Source organism: Maniola jurtina, chromosome 25, assembly GCF_905333055.1.
Source record: "Maniola jurtina chromosome 25, ilManJurt1.1, whole genome shotgun sequence".
NCBI classification, from domain to species: domain Eukaryota; kingdom Metazoa; phylum Arthropoda; class Insecta; order Lepidoptera; family Nymphalidae; genus Maniola; species Maniola jurtina.
In genome coordinates, this window is record NC_060053.1 from 4,883,190 (window position 1) to 4,907,964 (window position 24,775).

Below are 24,775 nucleotides of genomic sequence, written 5' to 3' on the forward strand. Positions count from 1 at the left end.
ACTTCAGAAAAGGAGGAGGTTCTCAATTCGTCGGAATCTTTTTTTTCAACATCACGATACGACCGTTTGCCAACGATTTTGTTACATTTTAAATTATTATGGCGTACGGCCCTGTGGCATGGCACTTTGTGGCTAATTTTAGAGCCTCGTTAGCTCAACGGTTCAGGAGCAGACTGAATTCCGAAAGGTCGGCGGTTCAAACCCCAACCGTTGCACTATTGCCGTACCCATTCCTGGCACAAGCTTTACGCTTAATTGGAGGGGAAAGGGAAGTATAAGTCATGATTATCATAGCTAATATTCTTTTTTCAAAAAAAAATCTGTTAATAAATCTCCAAACTAAAATACAGGTCTAAATATACTGATACTCCCTGTGGAAAAGATATCTCTAAAGTTAGATAATAGTAGCGCAAATCATAGTAGCAGCTGTAACGCGTTGCTGCCGCATCGCGCTGTGTGTGACCAGGACTCAAAAGTTATCAACTTAATCAACTAACAGTCTCCACGAGTTAAGTAATTTAAGTAGGTATACTTTGTCTTCTGTTGCGATAAAATTAAATAAAAGTAATTTCATTTTTGCAAACTTAAAGGTATTCTGTTACAAAAAAGTTAAACTGTGTAGGGGGCTAACAGGAGTAAAGAATTTAAAAATGTGGATAAATTTTGGTGTATTGGTGGTTTTGTATGGTGTATTTTAGCCATTGGCGTCCAACCTTAACTGACTTAAAAGTTAAATAAATAGCTTCTCGCTGGAATGCGTAAGAGGAGCACGATACGAGGCCCAAAGGACCTTGGTATAACGAAATGACAATGAAACCATGATACAAGTGAAAACTAGGTCTAAGCACTGAGCGAATCGCGTCGCTTACGCGTTTCGCTGAGAAGGTTTCTGCAATTTATTTATCTTTTAACTTAGCTAAGGAAAACTAAAGTATAATTTTATATGCCATGTGACAAAGTAAATAGTAATAAATATTAATATATTGCCCCCCTACTTGAAGTATTTAAATATTCACTTCATTGTTATACCAAAACAAAATAAAATTTATGATGTACTTAGTAAATTCTATTTTAACTAGTTCTACATTGTAAAACTGTTCTATATTGAAAAGAAATCACGACATAACAAAATTCATAGAAATGTAGGGTAGTTACAAAAATAAATTCATAACCATGATTGGCAGTGGTCGGATTTCGAAAAAAAAATCGGAATGTAAAAAAACCGATATTCTATTTTCGTTTCAAAATCGATCGCAAAAATAAACGTAACCTAAAAACAACATCTCTACTTTTTGGTGTTAGTATTATCTACGAAGTAAAACTTAAAATTAAAAAAATAAATACTTTGAAAATGATTTTCAAATTTAAAATTGCACGAAATAATATTTTTGAAAATATATATTATATAGATCTAATGCTACATATTTCACGATGGCACTTTCGGATAAATATATAGCAAAATAAGCTTAACAAATCTTTATGTACAATGTGCGAATTGATTGTTATATTTTGTGCATAGTGATGTATAACATACCGCCAAAATATCTATCTTGTCTATGGCACAAGACATCAAAGCTCAAGGAGGTTTGACAAAACAAAAACATTATTTACATTATGGTGCCAACACACTAATCCAACGAATGCCAACTATGAGATAATATTGATCACTGGTCTGATAGATGTGTATAGAGTAGCCAACAATAATTAAGGTGTATGAGACAGGTCTGTCCGCGAAATTCAAATTTAATTTGGTTTTTCGCAATTTGTAGATTAATACGACAACGTAGGCTTATAAATTGAAAGTGTTCAGTTTAAGAAATTAGTCAAAATAATGAGTTTGACATGAGTTACTCACAAATTAGTCGATACTATAGCTAATTTCTTAAACTGGACTTTTTCAAGTAAATTTTTTTATAAAAACCTGTGAGGATGATACTGCCATTGGCGCAATTAAAGTGCCATAAGCGTACTTTGTCGTATTAGTTTAAAAAATTGCGAAAAACTAAATTAAATTTGAATTTCGCTGGCAAACCCGTCGCATGCAGCTTAAATATAGACTGTTCACTATAACTTGTCCGTAGCCGTCATGTTGGCACCATTGCTTTGATTGTTTTAGTCCTTAGAACTTAGGATTTATTATTGTGTGAACTGCATGACGGCAAAGGACTACAGTCCAACAAGGCTCTTTTGGGACTTGAATGAGGGCGCTGTTGTAGCTTTATGCTGACACAGCGAACTAACTTCTCAAAATGGCGGCTTTAGTTCCGATTTTGGCCACGCGCCAAAAGAGCCTTGTCGGACTGTAGTTATAGTGAACAGACGTGTTACCAAAGAGTAAAGAACGTTGAATGTCCAACGCCATATCTCTTGAAGACAATCAATGGATCGGTGTGTTCGCTTCCTCACAATAATTAACAATAACCTTATAAATATTAAGTTCGAAAGTGGGATTTCAAAAAAGTGGAGTAAAAAATCAGACGGAATAATTATTTCTAAATGCATCGATACTTATCACTCGTCCAAGCTCATTGGAATTTATTGACAACCTGTTTCACCCAACTTTCTTTAGGATCATTTTCATTAACGTCCGAATTTTGATCGCTGTTCTTATTGATAACACTCGATCTTACAGTCGTAGGTGAAAGAACACTTGATCTTACATTTCTGATTTCTTTACCACTATTTTCACTAACACTTCTTTCGAATGACGCAACTTTCGATGTCACAGATTTGGGTTTGGGCATTGGTTTCTTCTGTACCGTTTTATTCGTTTGGCTTTTAGTCATTTGTTCTATTTCTAATCGCCTTTCTAATACTGATTTTGAGGTTGAAGGCTGTTCTGCTGACGATCGTTTATTTTCAATGACTGGTTTAGTCTTTCTTGTAGCCGAATCTAGGCTCGCCCTTTCAAAACTTAGCCGTTTCATTTGTATATTTCCTTGAGGTTTTATTTCTTCTTTAGTCGATTTACTTTCAAGTTTCTCATTTTTATCTCTTTTCGCAACTTTTTCTTCTACAGAATTTTTATCTTTAGATGCTGGGGTGGGTTCTGATTTTGTATACGATGGCCTATAATTCGAATTCCGTTTTATGGTTCGTGTATTAATAGATTCTGATGACGATGACTGTTCAATACTTTTAGATAGATTGTTGTTGCACGTTACAATTTTACTTTGAACAGTCGAGACTGTAGGAACATTGGTCATTTTAGGTTTAATTGGTACTGGCGGAGCTATCTTTGTTTTCACAAACTTTTCCGCGCTTTCAGCCTTTTCGTCTTTATGAATATTTTTATTACTACCTATTTGTTGGTTTCTAATACTTGTAGTAATAGTACGGGAATTAACACTACTTTTCTCTGAAATAATCGTTGACACAATGACTTTTTTGGATCTGAATGAAGATTCGCGTTTGATGCTCTCCACTCTAGTTAGATGTTTGTTACCAGCTTTATCAGTCTGTTCATTTTGTAAATCTTCACCGTCTTCCTGATCAGAATAAACGGCTGAGTCTCTAAACATATCTGCGTCTGTAATTTGTTCTATCTTTTCAAACGATTTTTCATAAAAACTCTCATCCGAGTTTTGTTTTTCTACACACTTTTCAGTCACTAGGCTCTGGTGCGTAGTATTTGCCTTATTTTGATTTTCTTGATAAGTACTCTCACTGGATGAAGTAACGAAGGAAGAATTAGAGAAAAGACTATCGGGTCTTAAGGCATTTTTATTAATAAGTACATTGACATTTTTAAGTGCGTCCTTTTCATTTTTCAAGGTCGTTGGATCTACGTAATCTGACTGAGCTATTCTAGCGCCTAAATGCTTACTACCCTGCATATAGACTGGCAGTTTATTTAGGCTCTGATAAGAACTGCAATTTGATTTAGACGGTGAAGGTGTACTACTTATAGAACTTGAAACATTGGTCACCATGCTAACACTTTTTTCGTAACTCGGTCGGTACAAAGTGGGCTTTTCGTTAATATTCTCACAGCTTTGAGATAGAATTTCCAAATGATTTTTCTCTTTCTGACTTTCACTCATTGTAGTGTGTTCACAAACACTTTTACTTAAAGCGTCAGTTTGAATAGAATAAACAATGGTTGAGGTTGTAGGACTGTTATCAGTTGACGTGATAATAACTTTGATTTCCGTTTTTGCAATATTATTATGGTTATCTCCTTTAATCTTGTTTTGATTGTCGTCTGGCTGTTCGTCACCAATAATACTTCTAAACCGCTGCAACAAGTTTTTAGAGTAGCTTCGAGGATTCAAAGCAGATCTTTTTTCGCCGGTTGGACTTTTTAAATCAGATTTTGCAGTTTCAAAACTTTGATCGTTTGCATTGATTTCGATATCTTCATTATTTTTTGGCGGCGTACGACTTTTAAATCTACTAAGCACATTCTTTAGTGATAGCACATTACTTGTTGGTTTATATATTTTATGTTCTGGGTGTATAACATCAACAAGTTTTGTTTTTTCTTCACCATGTTCAACTGTCAAGGCCTCGCAAGAAGACGTTGTAGAGACATTTAAATTAACTTGTGATGTATTCATCACATTTTCTTCCTTACTAGTTTCCAAATCTACTTTTTCAAAGTTACTTTTATAACATCTGTCTATTTCTTCTTCTAATTCTAACGTCGACTTACTGATGTTTTGTGGATATTCTTCATCTTTTGATTTAGAATTCTTATTGAATTTCAATATATCTCCTTCGCTCATGTAAGTTTCAACATCATCATAGCTTATTTCACTTTGATCGGACGCGATTGTGAACGGTCGATCTACGCTCATAACTTTACCATCTCTGTTTAAATAAGTTTTACTATTGCTGTTGGGCTTATATTTAAATGTGCTTAAATTATCGTCTTCTTGACCTGTCATAACTACTTGAAAACTTCTCGGCAGGGATCCAGATTTCCTATCTCTAGAGACGTTAAAGTGTTCTTTCTGTCGACTCAGCCATATTTCTGGGGTGTTAGGGCTTTGTTGATCCGGACTCATAGGCAAGTAATCCGTAGGTAAAGTACTTGGTACATCTTTCTTTCTTCGACACACATCTATTAAATTATCGTAAATGTTTTCATCATTGGTCGCAGGACCTTGATTCTCCATAGCAACATAGTAATCTGCAACATTTGTAGTTTGGTGGACTTTTACATCTTTTTCTGGAGTTTTTACTGGTACATCGTATATTCCATCATCTAAATTTACACGTCGTTTGTCTTCATCAAAAGAAAGATAAACATAGTCCGATTCTGGTCCAGTCATTTTAGTTAATTCGGAAGTATTTGAGGTCGGATTTTGGGGAGACGATAATCTTTTAGGTCGAGAAACATGCGTATTGTGTTGTATTAATTTGCTTTTATTGTTTAACTCATGTAGGTTAATATCGACTCTATTTTCTATTCTCAAGGTTTCGTAAATATGATCTTCATCAGAAGCGTCATCGATTTCATTTTGAACATTTCTTTCTGTGTCATTCTGCTCATTTATTTTCAACTCTATATTTTCTGATAACTGTCTAGTATACTTTGGTTTTAACTTTGTGAGTTCGTTTTTGGCTAAGATTACTGTATCAGGGTTTGAGTGGGACTTCAAAAGTCTCTGATGTCTTCTTTGCGCAGTGTTTCGCAGCTGTTGTTTCTTTAGAAGCTTTTGGAATTCTCTGTTTTCCAATAACAGTTGCGATATTATTTGCTCTAACGGCTGTTCAATTTCTTCACAGATCTCTTGCGCTTCTGCTTCTTCTAACTTTTCAATGTCATGTAATTTATCTTCAGTCTCAGTTCCTTCTGATATTACTTTTTGCTTATTCAAGAACTTAACCTTTTCTAGTTCGTTCTTTTTAAATGAATCTGTTTTTTCTATTAACTTTTTATAGGTTTCTTCGTCTATATCTTCATCTTTACTTATTGAATCTGGAATATCTAAACTTGGTTGGATCTTGGACTTGTCAATATTAAGACTATCAGTAGATTCAGATATGTGTAATATATTTTCAGTAGATACATCAGTTGAAAAATCTGTATAAAATCGTGTGGTAGTATCTGAGCCAAGACGCAATCCTTTAGCTCTATTCTTTTTAATTTTTGAGATTTTCTTTGGTATATTTTTAGTATTGTACATCTTTATTTCTAAATTCGGTTTCAGTCCACTGTTTGTCAATTTCTTTCTACTGTCTAGTTCAGGATCGGATATAATAGCTCCGTCGTTTGATTTAGTTTTTTTATTGATTTTATTGGAACCACAATTACGACATTCAAATTCTATCTTTTCACTCCCTTTGCTTTCTGTCCTTTCACTATCACTGTCTTGAGACCTTTTAGTAAACATAACGGTATTTTGCAAACCAGGTTCAGATTTTCTTCTCCAAGTACCAATTTTTGATAACTTAGATCTCTGTGGATCGTCTTTAGATTTAGATCTTAAAGTATCAGTTCTATGCTTATCAACGTTGCATCTAGATTTTCTCATTGTGTTTTCTCTACGTAACGTCCCCGTAGCATCTATTACTGCTATGTTTTCTTTTATTTTAGAGCATTTTAGGCAAGTTTTTTGGATACTCTTAACATTGGCTAACGTATCAGACAAATCCTCTTTACTTTTGCTGTCTGTATAACTGACGATATTATCAGATGAATGGTAACCCCTTGTTTTGTTAAGAGAACCACTGAATTCTTTAGTAACACTTTCTTGTGAGGATTTAAAATCGGAACATTTGCAGGATTTCTTTCTTTCTATTTGCTCTGTGCTTCCAGAGTCCATATAATGAAGTGCTCTATCACACTCAGCACATCTTTCTCTAGATTCATTATCAGCACTTTGGCAGCTACATTTCTCATCTTTTGCCTTGTCTTTTGTAACTTCAGTTTCACAGTCCGAACACAGATCTATATAACAGACATCACATATATAATCTATGCCTTTTTCAGCTGAGTATTGAGCACAGTCACATTCTTGTGTATCATCTCTGGAATTGTTCATTGGGTATTTTCTGTTAACTTTCTTAAGTCTTCCTCTGATGCCATTCTCGAATGATTTTCTCCTTTCTCTTTCCACCTTTCGTTTTTCGAGATACTCTGGGGCGGATAGCTGTTTTCTCATCGATGCTTGAGTTATTAAATTGTGCGATTTCTCAGCCAAAATGTCATCTGCAATAGAGGATAAACGGGCATTAAGTACATAATTTAAGTTACAAATATTAGCTTTACTTAAGTAATTTATAGAAATATTTACATACCATCAGTTTTATTTTGTCCTAATTCCATCACTAACTGCCGTGCGTGTGATGGTATCACTGCATTGTAGTTTTCCAATATAACCTTTGAAATTAAAACACATGTTTTTAATGAAATAACTAACTTTCTGACAGCACTACCGTATATTAAACATTAGATGATGCCCGTGATTTCGTCCGGGTAGATTTAGGTTTTTAAAAATTCCGTGGGAACTCTGATTTTCCGGGATAAAAAATGGCCTATGTCGATTTCCGGGATGCAAGCTAATTTTTATACCAAATTTCATATATAAATCGGCTAAACGGATGGGCCTTTAAGAATCCCGTTTTAACTCTTTGATTTTCCGGGGTAAACGATAACCTATGTCCATCCCCGGGACGTAAGCTTACTATATACCAAAGATCAAAATCGGTTAAACTGTTGAGCCGTGAAAGCTATAGCAGACAGACAGCCAGACACACTTTCGCATTTATAATATGAGTAAGTATAGTTTGGATTGAACCTCATATTTCAGCATTTGGCGCTAAAAAACTAAAATCTAATAACTTGCTGAACAATATTTATTTATTGAACGACCACTCGATGGGAGGTTATTTTTTTTTTACTAAACACCCGCTTGTGGTCGTCTATACACTTCCTAAACAAAGTCTACACTCTACAGTAGGGTTATGGTCTGAGTTTGATCAAAGAGTACAATGAGTAGTAGTTGTAAAATAAACTTACTCGTTTAAGTAATAAAGTCCATTCTCGCTTGTGCCGCGGAGATCGGGCTTGCAGAGTGAGTTGTGATCGAGGTGCATCCCACGGGATAACGTGGAAGGATAAAGGAGCCCCCGCGATGGATTCCACTAACATCATGTTGTTGCACTGAAAAGTTGCAAAATCACACTAATATTATAAAGGCGAAAGTTTGTATGTGTGTGTGTGTGTGTGTGTGTGTGTGTGTGTGTGTATGTTTGTTACTCCTTCACGCAAAAACTACTAGACGGATTTGGCTGAAATTTGGAATGGAGATAGATAATACCCTGGATTAGCACAAAGGCTACTTTTTATCCCGGAAAATCAAAGAGTTCCCACGGGATTTAGAAAAACTTAAAACCACGCGGGCGAAGTCGCGGGCATCGGCTAGTAGTATGATATTTTATTATTGTTTCTTTCCAATAATACCGTTTAAATGAAAAAAAAAACCGGCCAAGTGCTTGTCAGATTCGCGCACCGAGGGTTCCGTACTCGAGTATTTTATCCGACATTTTGCACGATAAATCAATAACTATTATGCATTAAAATAAATAAAAATCTGGTCTAGAAAAAACAGGTAAAGCCCTTTCAAATGATACGCCACTTGGTATAGTTATGTTACTTTGAAAATTGAAACACATTTTAATTTTTTTGGATGATGTAACCACAAATTCACGGTTTTCGGATTAATTCTATACTTGTGCTATAAGATATTCTACCTACCTGCCAAATTTTATGATTCTAGGTCAACGGGAAGTACCCTATAGGTTTTCTTGACAGACACGACGGACGGACGAACAGACAGACAGATAGACAGACAACAAAGTGATCCTATAAGGGTTCCGTTTGTTCCTTTTGAGGTACGGAACCCTAAAAACACTTATAATACAGGATGTCATAGAACACTAGCGAAAACTTAGTGCTATTATTATACCTAATACAATTTGATACCAATAATAACCATTTGCCTTGTAGTTATAGTGATTTAGTATTTTTCGAACCCGCAATGCGAAATTCGACGTCAATGCTTCACTTACGACGCGGAATTGACCCCGCGGCACCTATCTACGAAACATTCGTTGACCTCTAGCGTCAGACAGATGTTTTATATGCAATACATTGCGAACTTTTAAAAATTGCAGGAATTTCAAAACAGCAGGAAAAAACAGGTAAAGCCCTTTCAAATGATACGCCACTTGGTATAGTTATGTTACTTTGAAAATTGAAACACATTTTAATTTTTTTGGATGATGTAACCACAAATTCACGGTTTTCGGATTAATTCTATACTTGTGCTATAAGATATTCTACCTACCTGCCAAATTTTATGATTCTAGGTCAACGGGAAGTACCCTATAGGTTTTCTTGACAGACACGACGGACGGACGAACAGACAGACAGATAGACAGACAACAAAGTGATCCTATAAGGGTTCCGTTTGTTCCTTTTGAGGTACGGAACCCTAAAAACACTTATAATACAGGATGTCATAGAACACTAGCGAAAACTTAGTGCTATTATTATACCTAATACAATTTGATACCAATAATAACCATTTGCCTTGTAGTTATAGTGATTTAGTATTTTTCGAACCCGCAATGCGAAATTCGACGTCAATGCTTCACTTACGACGCGGAATTGACCCCGCGGCACCTATCTACGAAACATTCGTTGACCTCTAGCGTCAGACAGATGTTTTATATGCAATACATTGCGAACTTTTAAAAATTGCAGGAATTTTTTTGCGGGTTTTTCTTGTGGTACCTACCTTATCAGTAATCATCAGTAGGTATGTACTATCACCCGTCTTCGTTTTTGATTGCGTTCTAATAACAACCTGTATAATTAGGTTGAAATAAACAGATGTTAATGCTTACCATGATATGGGATTTGTACGCAAGTATCCCGTCCTCTCGATTCTTGGTGACGAGAAGCATTTTGTCGAAGAGGAAGGCGTGCCGCATTGCCTTGGCGCCGAAAACTCTGGAACGTTAGTTAGTTAGTTAGTAATTACAGGATGTTCAGTATTTTCGTTAGGTATTTAAATTATTAATTTCCTAGCACAAAACAGACCTTTTTTCCAAATTCTTATTTTATATAAATAAATCAAAACAAAATCATTTATTCAAAATGGGTACTATTTGTACACCTTTTATTTGTCCGATTTGTTAGATTTCAAAGACGATATATTGGTGATAATTAATGGCGTTAACTTAAAACTAAAGCTACGAGGGTTCCAAACACGCCCAAGTCTGAGAAGAGCCCACAACAAACTCAGCCGGGTATAAAATAAAATAAAATAAAATAAAATAAATATATTTTATTACAATCAGTCAGGGTTAACAATGTAACCGCTTAAAAAATTAGAACGCTGCTAAAACCGGCAATAACAGTGCTGTCAACGATGGAGAAGGGGACGCGGAGAAGACGAAGAAGGAAGACGAGGAAGAAGAATGTAACAAGCGCCGAGGAGGGGAGTAGGGAAAGTGAGGAGTAAATAGGAGAGAAGTGGATGCCAGGAGACACCACGACTGGCGAAGGGAATACCCCAGAAAGGGGAGAGTGACTATTACTATGACTATGACTATGACCACGACCATATAGGAAAAAGGAAGCTGATAGAAAAGTTTTTTTTTAAAGAATATTAGTCAAGTTTTAGTTTCCTGTGACTTGGTACTATCCAACACTAGCTTCTCCTTTTAGCAAAGGTTGCCTGGTAGAGATTGCTCTAAGCAATAAGGCCGCCTTTGCACACAATTGTTTTTTCTTGTGCAATAAAGTGTTCTATCTATCAAGTTTAATTATGACTAATATTCCCTTCTCCCCCCCCCCCCCCAAGCGTAAAGCTTGGGCTAGGAGTAGGTACGATAGTTATAGTGCAACGGGTGGGATTTGAACCGGCGACCTCTCGGATTTCAGTCCGCTCCTTTTAACCATTAAGCTATCGAGGCAAAAAAGTATTTTTAAAATGGATAAGGAAGGTTAGACAATATTAAAAAATTACCTAAATGTCCCTTCAGCGCACAACTCTCCATAGGTTGTCAAATCTGGTCCGTTCCATCCGTACAATAACGATTGGATCTCCTGCAAATAAACCATAATGGTAGCTTTAACCTGTGTACCTAAGAAATATATATATTGTATGAAATATATTGTATGTTGTAAGAAGTACCTAGTCTATTAGTATAAAATAGATTCTTAAGGCCATAAAAGAAATATCAATGTGGAACATATTTTCTTTACTTTGTTTTGTTTTCTCCGAGTTGGAAGCCCTGTTTTCCGAGACACCGGTTTTACTAGTTCGGAAACAGATGCACAGTAATGTTTGTTATTATAACTAATTACCTATATTAAGTAAATATGTTTTGTTACATTTATTACTGAGCCAAATAAATTTATCTTATCTTATCAATAGCTTAAAAGGATCGTACCTGTACTCGGACGGCATGTTCGTGTCGTCTCTTCATGTCGTCGATGTGATGCGCGATGCCCGTCATCTTCAGCAATGCGTACTCCGTCTCGCACGACGCGCATTGCTTCACCACATTCTGGAAACGTCACATAGATACTTGGTTTATTGATAAAATGAAAATTACTGTCTGCTCTTAGGCGTCACCAACAAAAGGACGAGCCAGGTCTGAAGCCCACCAGTCAGGTGACGCCTTGAGCCCAAACGTTTGGGAGCAAGAGCGCAGTTAAATAACAGAACTAAATAAAATAACAGAAGTAAAGACGTAATTATAGCAGCTCAAGTGTAAATTAAAAATTTATAGCACCCCCGACAAGTGAAGGATACAGTAACAAGAAAAGAGCTGATAACTTTCAAACGGCTGAACCGATTTTCTTGGATTATGGCTAAGAACACTCTGGATCAAGCCACCTTTCAAACAAAAAAAAAACTAAATTAAAATCGGTTCATTAGTTTAGGAGCTACGATGGCACAGACAGATACACACGTCAAACTTATATCACCCCTCTTTTTGGGTCGGGGGTTAAAAATATGGTACTTAAAAACTGTTGCAAAGGTTTCAACAAGTACGAAGCCAGTGGTAAAGGATGCCTCAACTCCAGCTGCCATTTCTCTAAACTCTCTGGCGCTTTGTGGTCGCGACGACAACATTGCTAGTTGCTCCATGGTTTAAGGGTAGCCAGTACAGTATGAGGCGTAAACTGAGAAACCAGTGCTATTGTCAACTTACCAAATGAATTTTGGGAATTGAGATGTTTTGACTCTCTCCAAAGTTGCTCCATGGAATAATCTTGCAATCATCAAAAATACAAGATAGTGTATTGAAAAGTATCGTAGTTCATTAAAAGACTTACTTGTAAAAGCAAATGGTACTTCAAAATCCGTTGCACAGGCTTCAACAAATACGAAGCCAGGGGTAAAGGATGCCTCAACTCCAGCTGCCTTTCTCTGAATTCTCTGGCACTTTGTGGTCGCGACGCCAACATTGCTAGTCGCTCCATGGTTTTGGGGTAACCAGTACAGTATGAAGTGTACACTGAGAAACCAGTCGTGTTGTTGACGAAGCATCGGGCTATGCAAGTGGCGTCTAGACGACAGGAGTTCAGCTCGCTGCATAGTGATCTGAAAATGATATGACCATTTTATTATTATTTCTCTCTCACTAGCTGATGCCCGCGACTTCATTCGCGTGGATGTAGGTTTTTCGAAATCCCATGGGAACTCTTTGGTTTTCCGGGATAAAAAGTAGCCTATGCGCTAATCCAGGATATTAGCTATCTCCATTCCAAATTTCAGCCAAATCCGTCCAGCAGTTTTTGCGTGAAGGAGTAACAAACACACACACACACACACACACACACACACACACACACACACACACACACACACATATACAAACTTTCACCTTTATAATATTAGTGTGATACCACATCACATCGCACTACAAAGGCGAAAGTTTGTGTGTATGTGTGTATGTTTGTTTCTCTTTCACGCAAAAACTACAGGACGGAATTGGCTGAAATGTAGTAAAAGAGAACTTTTCATGTATAAAATTACCTGCGGGATCGATTTATGCAAAAGTAAATAACAAAACTAAACATAAATCTCAACCGCTTGAAGCTTGACCTTCGCATATTTTATAACCAGAAAATACATAAATATTCCCATTGTTCTCATTCCTTATTCCTATTTACCATTGTTACTCGTATTTCTACACTACGACCAACCAGTTCATAGGAAACGTGACTTTCCGTATTTTTTAGTAAGTATAGTTTCAAGTCTGTAATAAAAAAACTCTGTAGTAAAAAAAAATACTAAGGAACGCATCCAACGAAGTAAGAACCTAATTTTTTTTAAAGGACCCCTGCCTTCCCTTTTGACCTCAAACCAAAAAGTATTACAAGGTTTTTAGGGGACTTCGTCTGTGTTGGTGTTAGCTGGCGGGCGTGCTCTGACTTTTTGGAGTGTTTTTTTTTTTGTTAAAACTAACTGGAAAGCGCTCTAAGGGGGTGCTGTGCGTGTGTCGGCGAGCGCCGGCACAGACGGGGTCCATACTTTAACTAACTTGTTACAAATAACTACAAACTTGCCATTGGCTAATCTTTGTAAAGCCAGACGAGAGAGAGAGAAAAAAAAGGTTTTAGGGTTAAAAACCTTATAATACTGATGAATTAATTTACATTCCAAAAAAACTATCGAATTGATATCGTAACATGAGAACATGCAATAAAGCACCCCTGCCTCTGTCATACCAACACAATGTCTCAAATAAACGACAATTTTGCCTTTCCACATTTTCTAGGGTGCTATTTGAGCGGCTTTTTTTTGTGTGTGACATTTGGCACAGGGAGGGATTTAGGATTTTTTCATTAAAAAAAACCAGTGATAGCCTAGACCCTAGGGATTAAGACGTTGGCCTACGGGTTAGGTAAACTTTTCGGAGTTAAGTGCGTTTAAAGCAATTAAATATCACTTGCTTCAACGGTCAAGGATAACATCGTAAGGGATTCTGCGTGCCTAATTTCCGTAAAAATATCTAGTTTTTACGTAATTCCGTAAGCCTTTTGCTTAGTTTTGTGAACTAAATATTTTAACAGAAATCTGACATGCACATGCACAGATATTAATTCCTAGAACATATCTACAAAATATTGATCTACAAAATATCTACAAAAGTTTGATTGGTTATAGTATTCAAATGAGAGCCAAACTACGTTTTTTTGGAGCGCACTACGAATAAACTTCTCTTATCCTACTGAATTTTTATGTACTATACTAATGTTAAACACTAGCTGCCCGCGGTGCAATAAAATGGGGAAAAAGGACGCCACTTGTTGCACTCTCTGTCGCATTCACACGCTCGTAGTATCGATGTGTGTGTGTGAAAAATAACGATATAACATAATTATGAATTACATTTATTTTATTCGTCAACGAGTGTAAATTAAAAATTTATAACACCCCCGACAAGTGAAGGTTACAACTTACTGTAACTAGCAAAGAGCTGATAACATTTAAACGGGTGAACCAATTTTCTTGGATTATAGCTGAGAACACTCTCAATCAAGCCACCTTTCAAACAAAAAAAACTAAATTAAATTCAGTTCATTAGTTTAGGAGCTACGATGCCACAGACAGATACACAGATACACACGTCAAACTTATAACACCCCTCTTTTTGGGTCGGGGGTTAAAAATACATACTTAGACCGCGCACTAGAGCACATACTATTTGTTTATCATTCTAGAAATCAATAAACGGTTATCAATAAGTGACCCACCGAGCGGAGCGAGTGTTTAGTATTAGTATAGTAACCATACTTTAATCTTGACGTCCAAATACGGCCCTTGCTAAAACGAGGACTTTCGCCTCTGTAGATATAATAGGGAAGGACGTCAAAACCAGAGGGTGCAGTATTTTTATGAAGGGAATATTATGCTTGCCTAATCGTTTTTTTCCTGTGCATTTTATTAAGTACGCCCAATATTTATTATTTACGTACGTATGTATGCATTTCAATTGAGGAGACCAGCGACGACAAGGTATTTTGTAATTCGTATACCATCAACACAGTTCACGACAGTTAACTTGTACAAAAACGCTGAAGCTTCGAAGTCACTGGCAGGCGCCAAAAAAAGGGACCCTTATAGGATCACTTCGTTGTCTGTCTGTCTTTTATGTCTGTCCAGAATAGGGAATCAAAACCTATAGAGTACTTTCCGTTGACCTAGAATCATGTTTGTCTCCGGTCGTGTCGGATTTCCGATCAGTCGCAGGACCGACGGCTTCGAGCTCTCCGACGCACGGGGGTTACACACCGCCAACTTCCTCTCAACAGAAAACCCCAATACTTAACTATATTTTGGCCCGACCAGGTCCCAGTGCCAGTCCCAGGCCATGTGCAGTAACACACACACACACACACACACATACACACGCACGCACGCACGCACGCACACGCACCCACACACACACACACAGAGACACATACAAGATAGTACTGTATTGTTATGGAAGAGCGGTGTCTTCTGACACAGAGGTAGTTCTCCTACCTCTAAAAGAAGGCTCCAACCTCCTCCAGACGATTGTTAACATAAGTTACCGAAAATAAACAATTTTGAATTGGATTTGCAGTCGAAGATACTAACTAGACCAACGAGGCAGCAGATATCTAAGTACCTACCTATTGAAAGCGTAGATGTCTTCAATGTTATTGAACAGCTCTGTCAACTCTTCATCAGAGAACGTAGCGTCCCGACGCCAGACGTGCAGGTAACCCTGGAATAAAGAGACAAAATATAAGGGCTATGTTCAAGAAAAACCGGCCAAGTGCAAGTTGGGCCTCGCTCTTTTTGGGTTCCGTACAGAATTACATTTTTGTCACCTGCAACTACATGTATTATAGAAGCAGGCGTTATTTTGCGGAAGTCCATGATATATATACAAGGAACCAAAAGTTCCGTTTCTTAATAATAATAATAATATTTAAATAATTCTTAAAAATAAATAATAAAAAGAATGAAAAACCTACTCAGTGAGCCCTAGCTAGACAACCCTTGCATGTGGATACATAAAAAAAACCTTTTGAAAGACTCCCCCCCTGAAAAATAAATAGGTAAATAAAATTAAATTTATTATTTTTGCCATAATGTTTACACCAGATTCTTACCAAAATTTCAGGTTCGCAACTTATTTTGTCTACGAGCTAAAAACCCGTGCTGTGATGTGACGCAGACAGACAGACATACAGCAGAATGACATTAACAAGGCTACATTTCGGTACGGAGCCCTAAAAACAGGGATAACAAATCACCAATAAAAAAATTATCCTGGTCCCTTGACCTGATCCTAGTATATAATCATAGTTCCAATTTCATTTGAGTATTAAGCAACCAAAGTCCATGAAATTTTGCACACATATTCTAGAAACTAATAATTTGTGCCAGTGGTGTTTTAGATTTTTCTAAAAATAAGTATTTTTAAAATTACAGGGGCTCAAAGATTTGTATGTAAATTTTTAAGACCGCGTAACTTTGAAACCGAATAATTTAACAGAAATTTTTAAAACCACAGGCATAGATATTAGTTTCTAGCATATCTCTGCAAAATTTTTAAAAATGACTTTGGTTGCTTAATATTCAAATGAAATTGGAACTATGTTTGTATGGAGCGAGTGACGGAGAGACCCCTCTTAAATAAAACACGAACCCTTCTGTTCGCAAATCATTATTCGCACCGCGAAAAGATGCTATCAACAAAATAAACCTCATGGCCTTTGCTAAACTTTACGGTTACAAACTTACTGAACAAAAACAAGGAAGTAAGTCATACTAATAAAAATCCGTCAAGTGCGAGTCGGACTCACACACAAACGGTTCCGTACCATCCTACAAGACATAGTAAAAGTCAAAGTCAAAATCATTTATTCAAAGTAGGTACAATTGTACTCCTTTTGATGGTCGAAATTGTTGTACGATATTAGTGGTGATAATTAATTACGTAACTTAAAACTAAAGCTACGAGGGTTCCGAACGCGCCCAAGTCTGAGAAGAGCCCACAACAAACTCCACCACCACCACCACCACTTTACAAAATCACATGAACATATTAGAACTATCATAACTATTTTTAATTATCATAGCGGGGCCATTTAGTTTTTATCGTATGTTGTTAAGCAATACATATTCTGTGAAAATTTAAAATGTCTACCTATTACGGTTTATGAGGCACAGCTGATGGACGGATAGACGGACGGAGGGACAGCGGAAGCTTAGTAATAGGGTCTCGTTGGTGCTCTACGGGTACGGAACCCTAACAAGAAAGTAAGTAGTAACACAAGTACTAGTAAAATTCCAAACAAAACAGAGGTGCGTTAGGTACGCTTGTACGCTTGCAGTGCTAAGAATAACTCTACCATTGCGTATGCGCAGTTCGATAACCGCAGGTGTAATTTATTATCACACGACTGCCCAAAAACCGGTCAAGTTCGAGTCAAACTTGCACATGAAGGGTTCCGTACCATCGTACACGACATTTGTTCCTTTTTTAGGGTTCCGTACCTCAAAAGGAAAAACGGAACCCTTACAGGATCACTTTGTTGTCTGTCTGTCTGTCCGTCAAGAAACCTATAGGGTACTTCCCGTTGACCTAGAATCATGAAATTTGGCAGGTAGGTAGCTCTTATAGCACAAGTAAAGGAATAAATCCGAAAACTTTGAATATCTGGTTACATCATTAAAAAAAAAATTAAAATGTGTTTATTTTTTCAAAGTAAGATCACTATACCAAGTGGGGTATCATATGAAAGGGATTTACCTGGACATTCTTAAACAGATTTTTATTTATTTTTATGCGTAATAGTTTTTGATTTATCGTGAAAAATGTCGAAAAAAATGCCCGAGTAGGGAACCCGACTGCGCGAGTCCAAAAAAATGCCCGAGTACAGAAACATCGGTGCGTGAGTTTGAATCGCACTTGGCCAGGTTTTTTTAATTTGCATGGAGTCAATTTGCAATTTTTTTTTTTTTAATAAAAAAATAGCTAGCAAAGGAGCTCTCAACCTGTCACACACTACAGGTACATATCTATGCTACAGGTGCTAGGTAGGTACGTATACAGAGTAGTCTCATGATACCTACTATAAAATGGACAGCCATACGTGGAATATTACGATCAATTGAATATGCAGTAGTTCCATATTACATCTATATTATACTGACTGCATCATACTAACTGGACTAACCAGATTATCAAATAATAAAGACTCTTTATGCTTCGTTGACATGTGAGAGTTAACTCGATAGAGTCACTAAATAGAACCTTAATAGCGTAACAGGGACTTCGCCTGTGATGGCGTTTGCTGGCGCGCGTACTGAGCTTGTTTGGAGTGTTTTTTTTGTTAAGAGTGGCTGGTTTTTGTGTTAGTTGGTGTTTTTTGGTGGTGGAACTGACTGGGAAGCGCTCCAAAGGGGCGCCGCGCGTATGTCGGCGGGCGCCGGCGCAGACGGAGTCCATACTTGTATAAATTCAATAACTTGAAAATATCACAAACTTGACATTGGCTAATCAGAGTAAAGCAAGATTTAAATAAAAAAAAAATAAAAAAATAAAAAATAGCATAACAGGCAAGTAGCAAATGAAAATAACTAACATATCGAAATACGTTACCTAATTCAACTGAAATTGCACAATTGTCGTATCTACTCGTAGATTCATAAGTTCTTGTTGCCAAACAGCTTTGATAGTTCTAATGAATATAAGTGATTTTGTAAAGTGGTGATAAAAAAATAGAATACCCGGCTGAGTTTGTTGTGGGCTCTTCTCAGACTTGGGCACGTTTGGAACCCTCGTAGCTTTAGTTTTAAGTTTACGTAATTAATTTATCACCACTATATTATCATCTTTCAAATCTAAAAAATCGGACAAACAAAAGATGTACAATAGTACCGATTTTGAACAAATGATTTTTGATTTGATTGATTTGTATATTTAGTTGGAGGGGAAAGGGGAATCTCTCCTTGCTTCGTATTCCACATATTAGGTTATGAGCCCTTTCCATTTATTACATTATGGTTGCAGATTTCTTAGGATATAATACGGTAAGTTTCCGGATCCTTCCGCATAGCCATAACTCGACTAAGAGAACGAGAATTCGACTCTTAGGTGTTCCATAATAACCGGGACCGACACCTTAATGCGCTCTCCTTAGAAACGAAAAGGCTAACTTGAAAGACGTGGTTCAACGCGCCTTCAATCGATTTACATGTGTGTTAACTACAGATCAAAAAACACGTCACTCAAGAAAGGGAAGTCAAAAAATTGGAGTTTTCAACAGCACAAAAACTAAAAGGAATTTGAGTCAAAAATTGATCATACCTACTCGTATGTACTAATTGTGATAATGATTCACTAAATTGATAATGAATCATTGCTGCATGTTTAGTGTCATTTATCATTGCGGGACATATACGGAATCACAATAAATGGTAGTAGGAGTCAAAACAACCACAATATTATAGTTTTACAATTTGTAAAACACTTTGTCACAGAGTAGGTGAACGTTTTATTCACAAATTGTAAAACACTATGTCTTCTTGTACTGTTTGTACACTTTCGCTAAAAACACTTTCTTTATCCATACTTATATTATAAATGCGAAAGTGTGTCTGTCTGTCTGTCTGACTTTCTGTCTGTCTGTCTGTCTGCTACGTTTTCGTTTACGGCCCAACCACTGAACCGATTTTAATGGAATTGGTAAGTACAGACTTGGGATAAAACGCACATAACTCCGAAAAGATGGAGGCGCGTGCCCGGAGTCAAACTCTTGAATTTATTTAAGTTTCTTTCTATTTATGCACCTTCTGCAATTATTTTCTATGGCATTATGATATGATTAGCACTTTATTAACACTTGTCATAAAGTTAGTCACTACTATTTGTCGTTCAAGTCACGTAACGTCTCCAAACGCGGCACGCCGTGTAAACAATGGCGACACCAGTTTGCCCACTGTCATTGTCACTGTCACGCTCTTACTACCATCATGTGTAAATACATGCTCACTTTACCGGTTTTCCTCATTCGAATAGTATCAATTGACTTGCTTTTGTACGTGACTACCGCGTGGATTAAAAAAAACAAGTTTACCCCATTTACGCCTTTTTTACGCATTTGAATTTTTTTTTTGAATTTACGCCTAGTCCCCATTTTAAATCAAACTGTGGGAGAAAAAATCCCCTATCCAAAAAAAATTGTATATAGAAAATAAACTAAGGGCTGAGTTTTCAACCATCAAAAAGTTCTTATACTTACAAACTATACATCCATATGCATCTGACTAGTAAAGACATTTTCATACAAAAACTGTCAAAACGTCAAATTCTTGGGCCGCGATTACACCTGTATGTTTTACGCATATAAGTAGCTAAGTACCTTAAGTACGTAATTATTAATTTACAACTTTACTAATGTAAATGTACTTATGAGTGTTTACATTAGTAAAGACGTAGGTATTATTTATTATCTGGCGACTTTCTGGCGATTGAAAATGTATTAGAGTAAGTGTATTTTATCCTTCCTGAAAGTATGTTGGTTATGTTAGTGAAAAACTCATAAAAAATTGAACTCGAAACTGTACGGTCGGCCTCAGAATTCGAGTAGCAATTCTGCCAAACTATAACAATCAAAAACCTGTCGCACTTATGACGTTTTTCTATAAACACGCCACACACACCTAACGCATAACTTCGCCACGCGAATATGATCATTAAGTTGTTAAACGACTTACGGCCTTTGACTGTAGCTACAATTTTAAATGTAATATATGTAAACTAAGTTAGAAGAAAGTTGGCGTATAATTTATTTATATCCCTTGTATGCCTACGGGACATAACTCTTTTTATATCGCAATGCGTGGGCGCACGACACAAATAGACACGTTCCATTCTGTGTGACTGTCATTATACGAAGTTAAAATTAAACTGTTTGATGGCAGTTTTATGAACGATTTTAAAGGGTTTTCGTAAGCTTGTAATGTTTTGGTTATTTAACAAGCTGAGCAATCACACTATCACACTTCACACTATCACACTAATATTATAAAGGAGAAAGTTTGTATGTGTGTGTTTGTTTGTTACTCCTTCACGCAAAAACTACTGGACGGATTGGGCTGAAATTTTTGAATGGAGAAAGATTATACCTTGGATTAGCACATAGGCTACTTTTTATCCCGGAAAATCAAAGAGTTCCCACGGGAATTTTTAAAAACCTACATCCACGCGAACGAAGTCGCGGGCTTCAGCGTTAAGGACGTATTTGCACACTTGTATAGATTTTCGGTACGCTTTGTGGCTAAAATATACTAAGTAAATTGGAACTACAGATTGCTAAAAATAGATTGGTCTTTTATCTCCAGAGATCGAGTAATTTTTTGATAAAATCATTAATTTTGATACTATAAGAACGATTTTCCTTCACCTCTTCCACGCAGAATTAACGATTTAGGGTCAAGTTTAGGTACATTTTTCTCAGTTTACGTACGGATTTTATTCTTCTAATAAATATTTTCCGTTAGCACATAATGTGCACCTCAAAATATAGCATTATTATATTAATAATAGTATAAAAATAAATAAAAACATCGTGTATAAATTTTTCACGTATTTTGCTTCAACCGCAAACCTTAATACAGTGCACTAAGGGTTATTTTGATATTGGGCAGGCAATGGTATGATTTCAAAATTATATCAGTCAGCGGCCAGCCGCCTTCGTGGGTGGTCTCTGCGTCGGTTGCTACAATTTTTTGATGTGGAAAAGATCGCTGTACGAACACAAAATAGTTCGACAAAACCCTAACTGATATTTATAGGTACTTATTCCGTGATTGTGCTGATATTTTGGCAAGGTAAGATAATAATGATAATATTATGTACCTATTATCACATTTTATCGTTAGCTGGATTTTTTTCTTGAGCATGATAGTGATCTGATAGTGAACTTCGAAGGCTGCGACAGGAACTTGAAGACTAGAAGAACTAGATGTGTCCAGTTTGGGCTCGTTTTCTTAGTCATGACGAGATCTTACCTCCGGATTTGTGGAGTGACCTGATGGTATACCTCGAAAGTCACTATTGGAACTCGGAGACGAATAGAGCTAGGTGTTTCGAGTTTGGGCTCATTTTCTTAGTCATGATGAGATCTTACCTCCGGATTTGTGGAGTGACCTGATGGTATACCTCGAAAGTCACTATTGGAACTCGGAGACGAATAGAGCTAGGTGTTTCGAGTTTGGGCTCATTTTCTTAGTCATGATGAGATCTTACCTCCGGATTTGTGGAGTGACCTGATGGTATACCTCGGAAGTCACTATTGGAACTCGGAGACGAATAGAGCTAGGTGTTTCGAGTTTGGGCTCATTTTCTTAGACATGATGAGATCTTACCTCCGGATTTGTGGAGTGACCTGATGGTATACCTCGGAAGTCACTATTGGAACTCGGAGACGAATAGAGCTAGGTGTTTCGAGTTTGGGCTCATTTTCTTAGTCATGATGAGATCTTACCTCCGGATTTGTGGAGTGACCTGATGGTATACCTCGGAAGTCACTATTGGAACTCGGAGACGAATAGAGCTAGGTGTTTCGAGTTTGGGCTCATTTTCTTAGTAATGATGAGATCTTACCTCCGGATTTGTGGAGTGACCTGATGGTATACCTCGGAAGTCACTATTGGAACTCGGAGACGAATAGAGCTAGGTGTTTCGAGTTTGGGCTCATTTTCTTAGCCATGATGAGATCTTACCTCCGGATTTGTGGAGTGACCTGATGGTATACCTCGGAAGTCACTATTGGAACTCGGAGACGAATAGAGCTAGGTGTTTCGAGTTTGGGCTCATTTTCTTAGTAATGATGAGATCTTACCTCCGGATTTGTGGAGTGACCTGATGGTATACCTCGGAAGTCACTATTGGAACTCGGAGACGAATAGAGCTAGGTGTTTCGAGTTTGGGCTCATTTTCTTAGTAATGATGAGATCTTACCTCCGGATTTGTGGAGTGACCTGATGGTATACCTCGGAAGTCACTATTGGAACTCGGAGACGAATAGAGCTAGGTGTTTCGAGTTTGGGCTCATTTTCTTAGTCATGATGAGATCTTACCTCCGGATTTGTGGAGTGACCTGATGGTAACCTCGGAAGTCACTATTGGAACTCGGAGACGAATAGAGCTAGGTGTTTCGAGTTTGGGCTCATTTTCTTAGTCATGATGAGATCTTACCTCCGGATTTGTGGAGTGACCTGATGGTATACCTCGGAAGTCACTATTGGAACTCGGAGACGAATAGAGCTAGGTGTTTCGAGTTTGGGCTCATTTTCTTAGTCATGATAAGATCTTACCTCCGGATTTGTGGAGTGACCTGATGGTATACCTCGGAAGTCACTATTGGAACTCGGAGACGAATAGAGCTAGGTGTTTCGAGTTTGGGCTCATTTTCTTAGTCATGAAGAGATCTTACCTCCGGATTTGTGGAGTGACCTGATGGTATACCTCGGAAGTCACTATTGGAACTCGGAGACGAATAGAGCTAGCTGTTTCGAGTTCGGGCTCATTTTGTTAGTCATGATGAGATATTACCTCCGGATTTGTGGAGTGACCTGATGGTACACCTCGGAAGTCACTATTGGAACTCGGAGACGAATAGAGCTAGGTGTTTCGAGTTTGGGCTCATTTTCTTAGTCATGATGAGATCTTACCTCCGGATTTGTGGAGTGACCTGATGGTATACCTCGGAAGTCACTATTGGAACTCGGAGACGAATAGAGCTAGGTGTTTCGAGTTTGGGATCATTTTCTTAGTCATGATAAGATCTTACCTCCGGATTTGTGGAGTGACCTGATGGTATACCTCGGAAGTCACTATTGGAACTCGGAGACGAATAGAGCTAGGTGTTTCGAGTTTGGGCTCATTTTCTTAGTCATGAAGAGATCTTACCTCCGGATTTGTGGAGTGACCTGATAGTATACCTCGGAAGCCACTATTGGAACTCGGAGACGAATAGAGCTAGGTTTTTCGAGTTTGAGCTCATTTTCTTAGTCATGATGAGATCTTACCTCAGGATTTGTGGAGTGACCTGATGGTGTACCTCGGAAGCCACTATTGGAACTCGGAGACGAATAGAGCTAGGTGTTTCGAGTTTGGGCTCAATTTCTTAGTCATGATGAGATCTTACCTCCGGATTTGTGGAGTGACCTGATGGTATACCTCGGAAGTCACTATTGGAACTCGGAGACGAATAGAGCTAGGTGTTTCGAGTTTGGGCTCATTTTCTTAGTCATGATGAGATCTTACCTCCGGATTTGTGGAGTGACCTGATGGTATACCTCGGAAGTCACTATTGGAACTCGGAGACGAATAGAGCTAGGTGTTTCGAGTTTGGGCTCGTTTTCTTAGTCATGATGAGATCTTACCTCCGGATTTGTGAAGTGACCTGATGGTATACCTTGAAAGTCACTATTGGAACTCGGAGACGAATAGAGCTAGGTGTTTCGAGTTTGGGCTCATTTTCTTAGTCATGATGAGATCTTACCTCCGGATTTGTGGAGTGACCTGATGGTATACCTCGGAAGTCACTATTGGAACTCGGAGACGAATAGAGCTAGGTGTTTCGAGTTTGGGCTCATTTTCTTAGACATGATGAGATCTTACACTATTGGAACTTACAAAACGAGCTCAAACTCATAACATCTAACTCTACTCGACTCGAAAGTCCAATAGTGGCTTTTGAAGTATACCTTCAGAGCACTCCAACAAGTTTCAAGGTATAATCTCG

The 24,775-nt window shown here is 37.5% G+C and overlaps 1 protein-coding gene across 2 annotated transcripts in view; it reads right to left on the reverse strand.

Annotated features, from left to right (window-relative positions):
• Window positions 1-1,929: 1,929 nt before the first annotated feature.
• LOC123877943 overlaps window positions 1,930-24,775 on the reverse strand; it is a 123,254-nt gene continuing 100,408 nt past the window's right edge. For both annotated transcript variants that reach the window (XM_045924879.1, XM_045924880.1), the window contains exons 4-11: window positions 15,638-15,732; window positions 12,308-12,575; window positions 11,416-11,532; window positions 10,989-11,068; window positions 9,862-9,967; window positions 7,970-8,113; window positions 7,249-7,330; window positions 1,930-7,159 (exon numbers count right to left, since the gene is read on the reverse strand). In XM_045924879.1, the coding sequence (XP_045780835.1) occupies window positions 2,526-7,159; window positions 7,249-7,330; window positions 7,970-8,113; window positions 9,862-9,967; window positions 10,989-11,068; window positions 11,416-11,532; window positions 12,308-12,575; window positions 15,638-15,732 (5,526 nt within the window). In that variant the 3' untranslated portion in view covers window positions 1,930-2,525. The remainder of the gene's footprint in view (window positions 7,160-7,248; window positions 7,331-7,969; window positions 8,114-9,861; window positions 9,968-10,988; window positions 11,069-11,415; window positions 11,533-12,307; window positions 12,576-15,637; window positions 15,733-24,775) is intronic.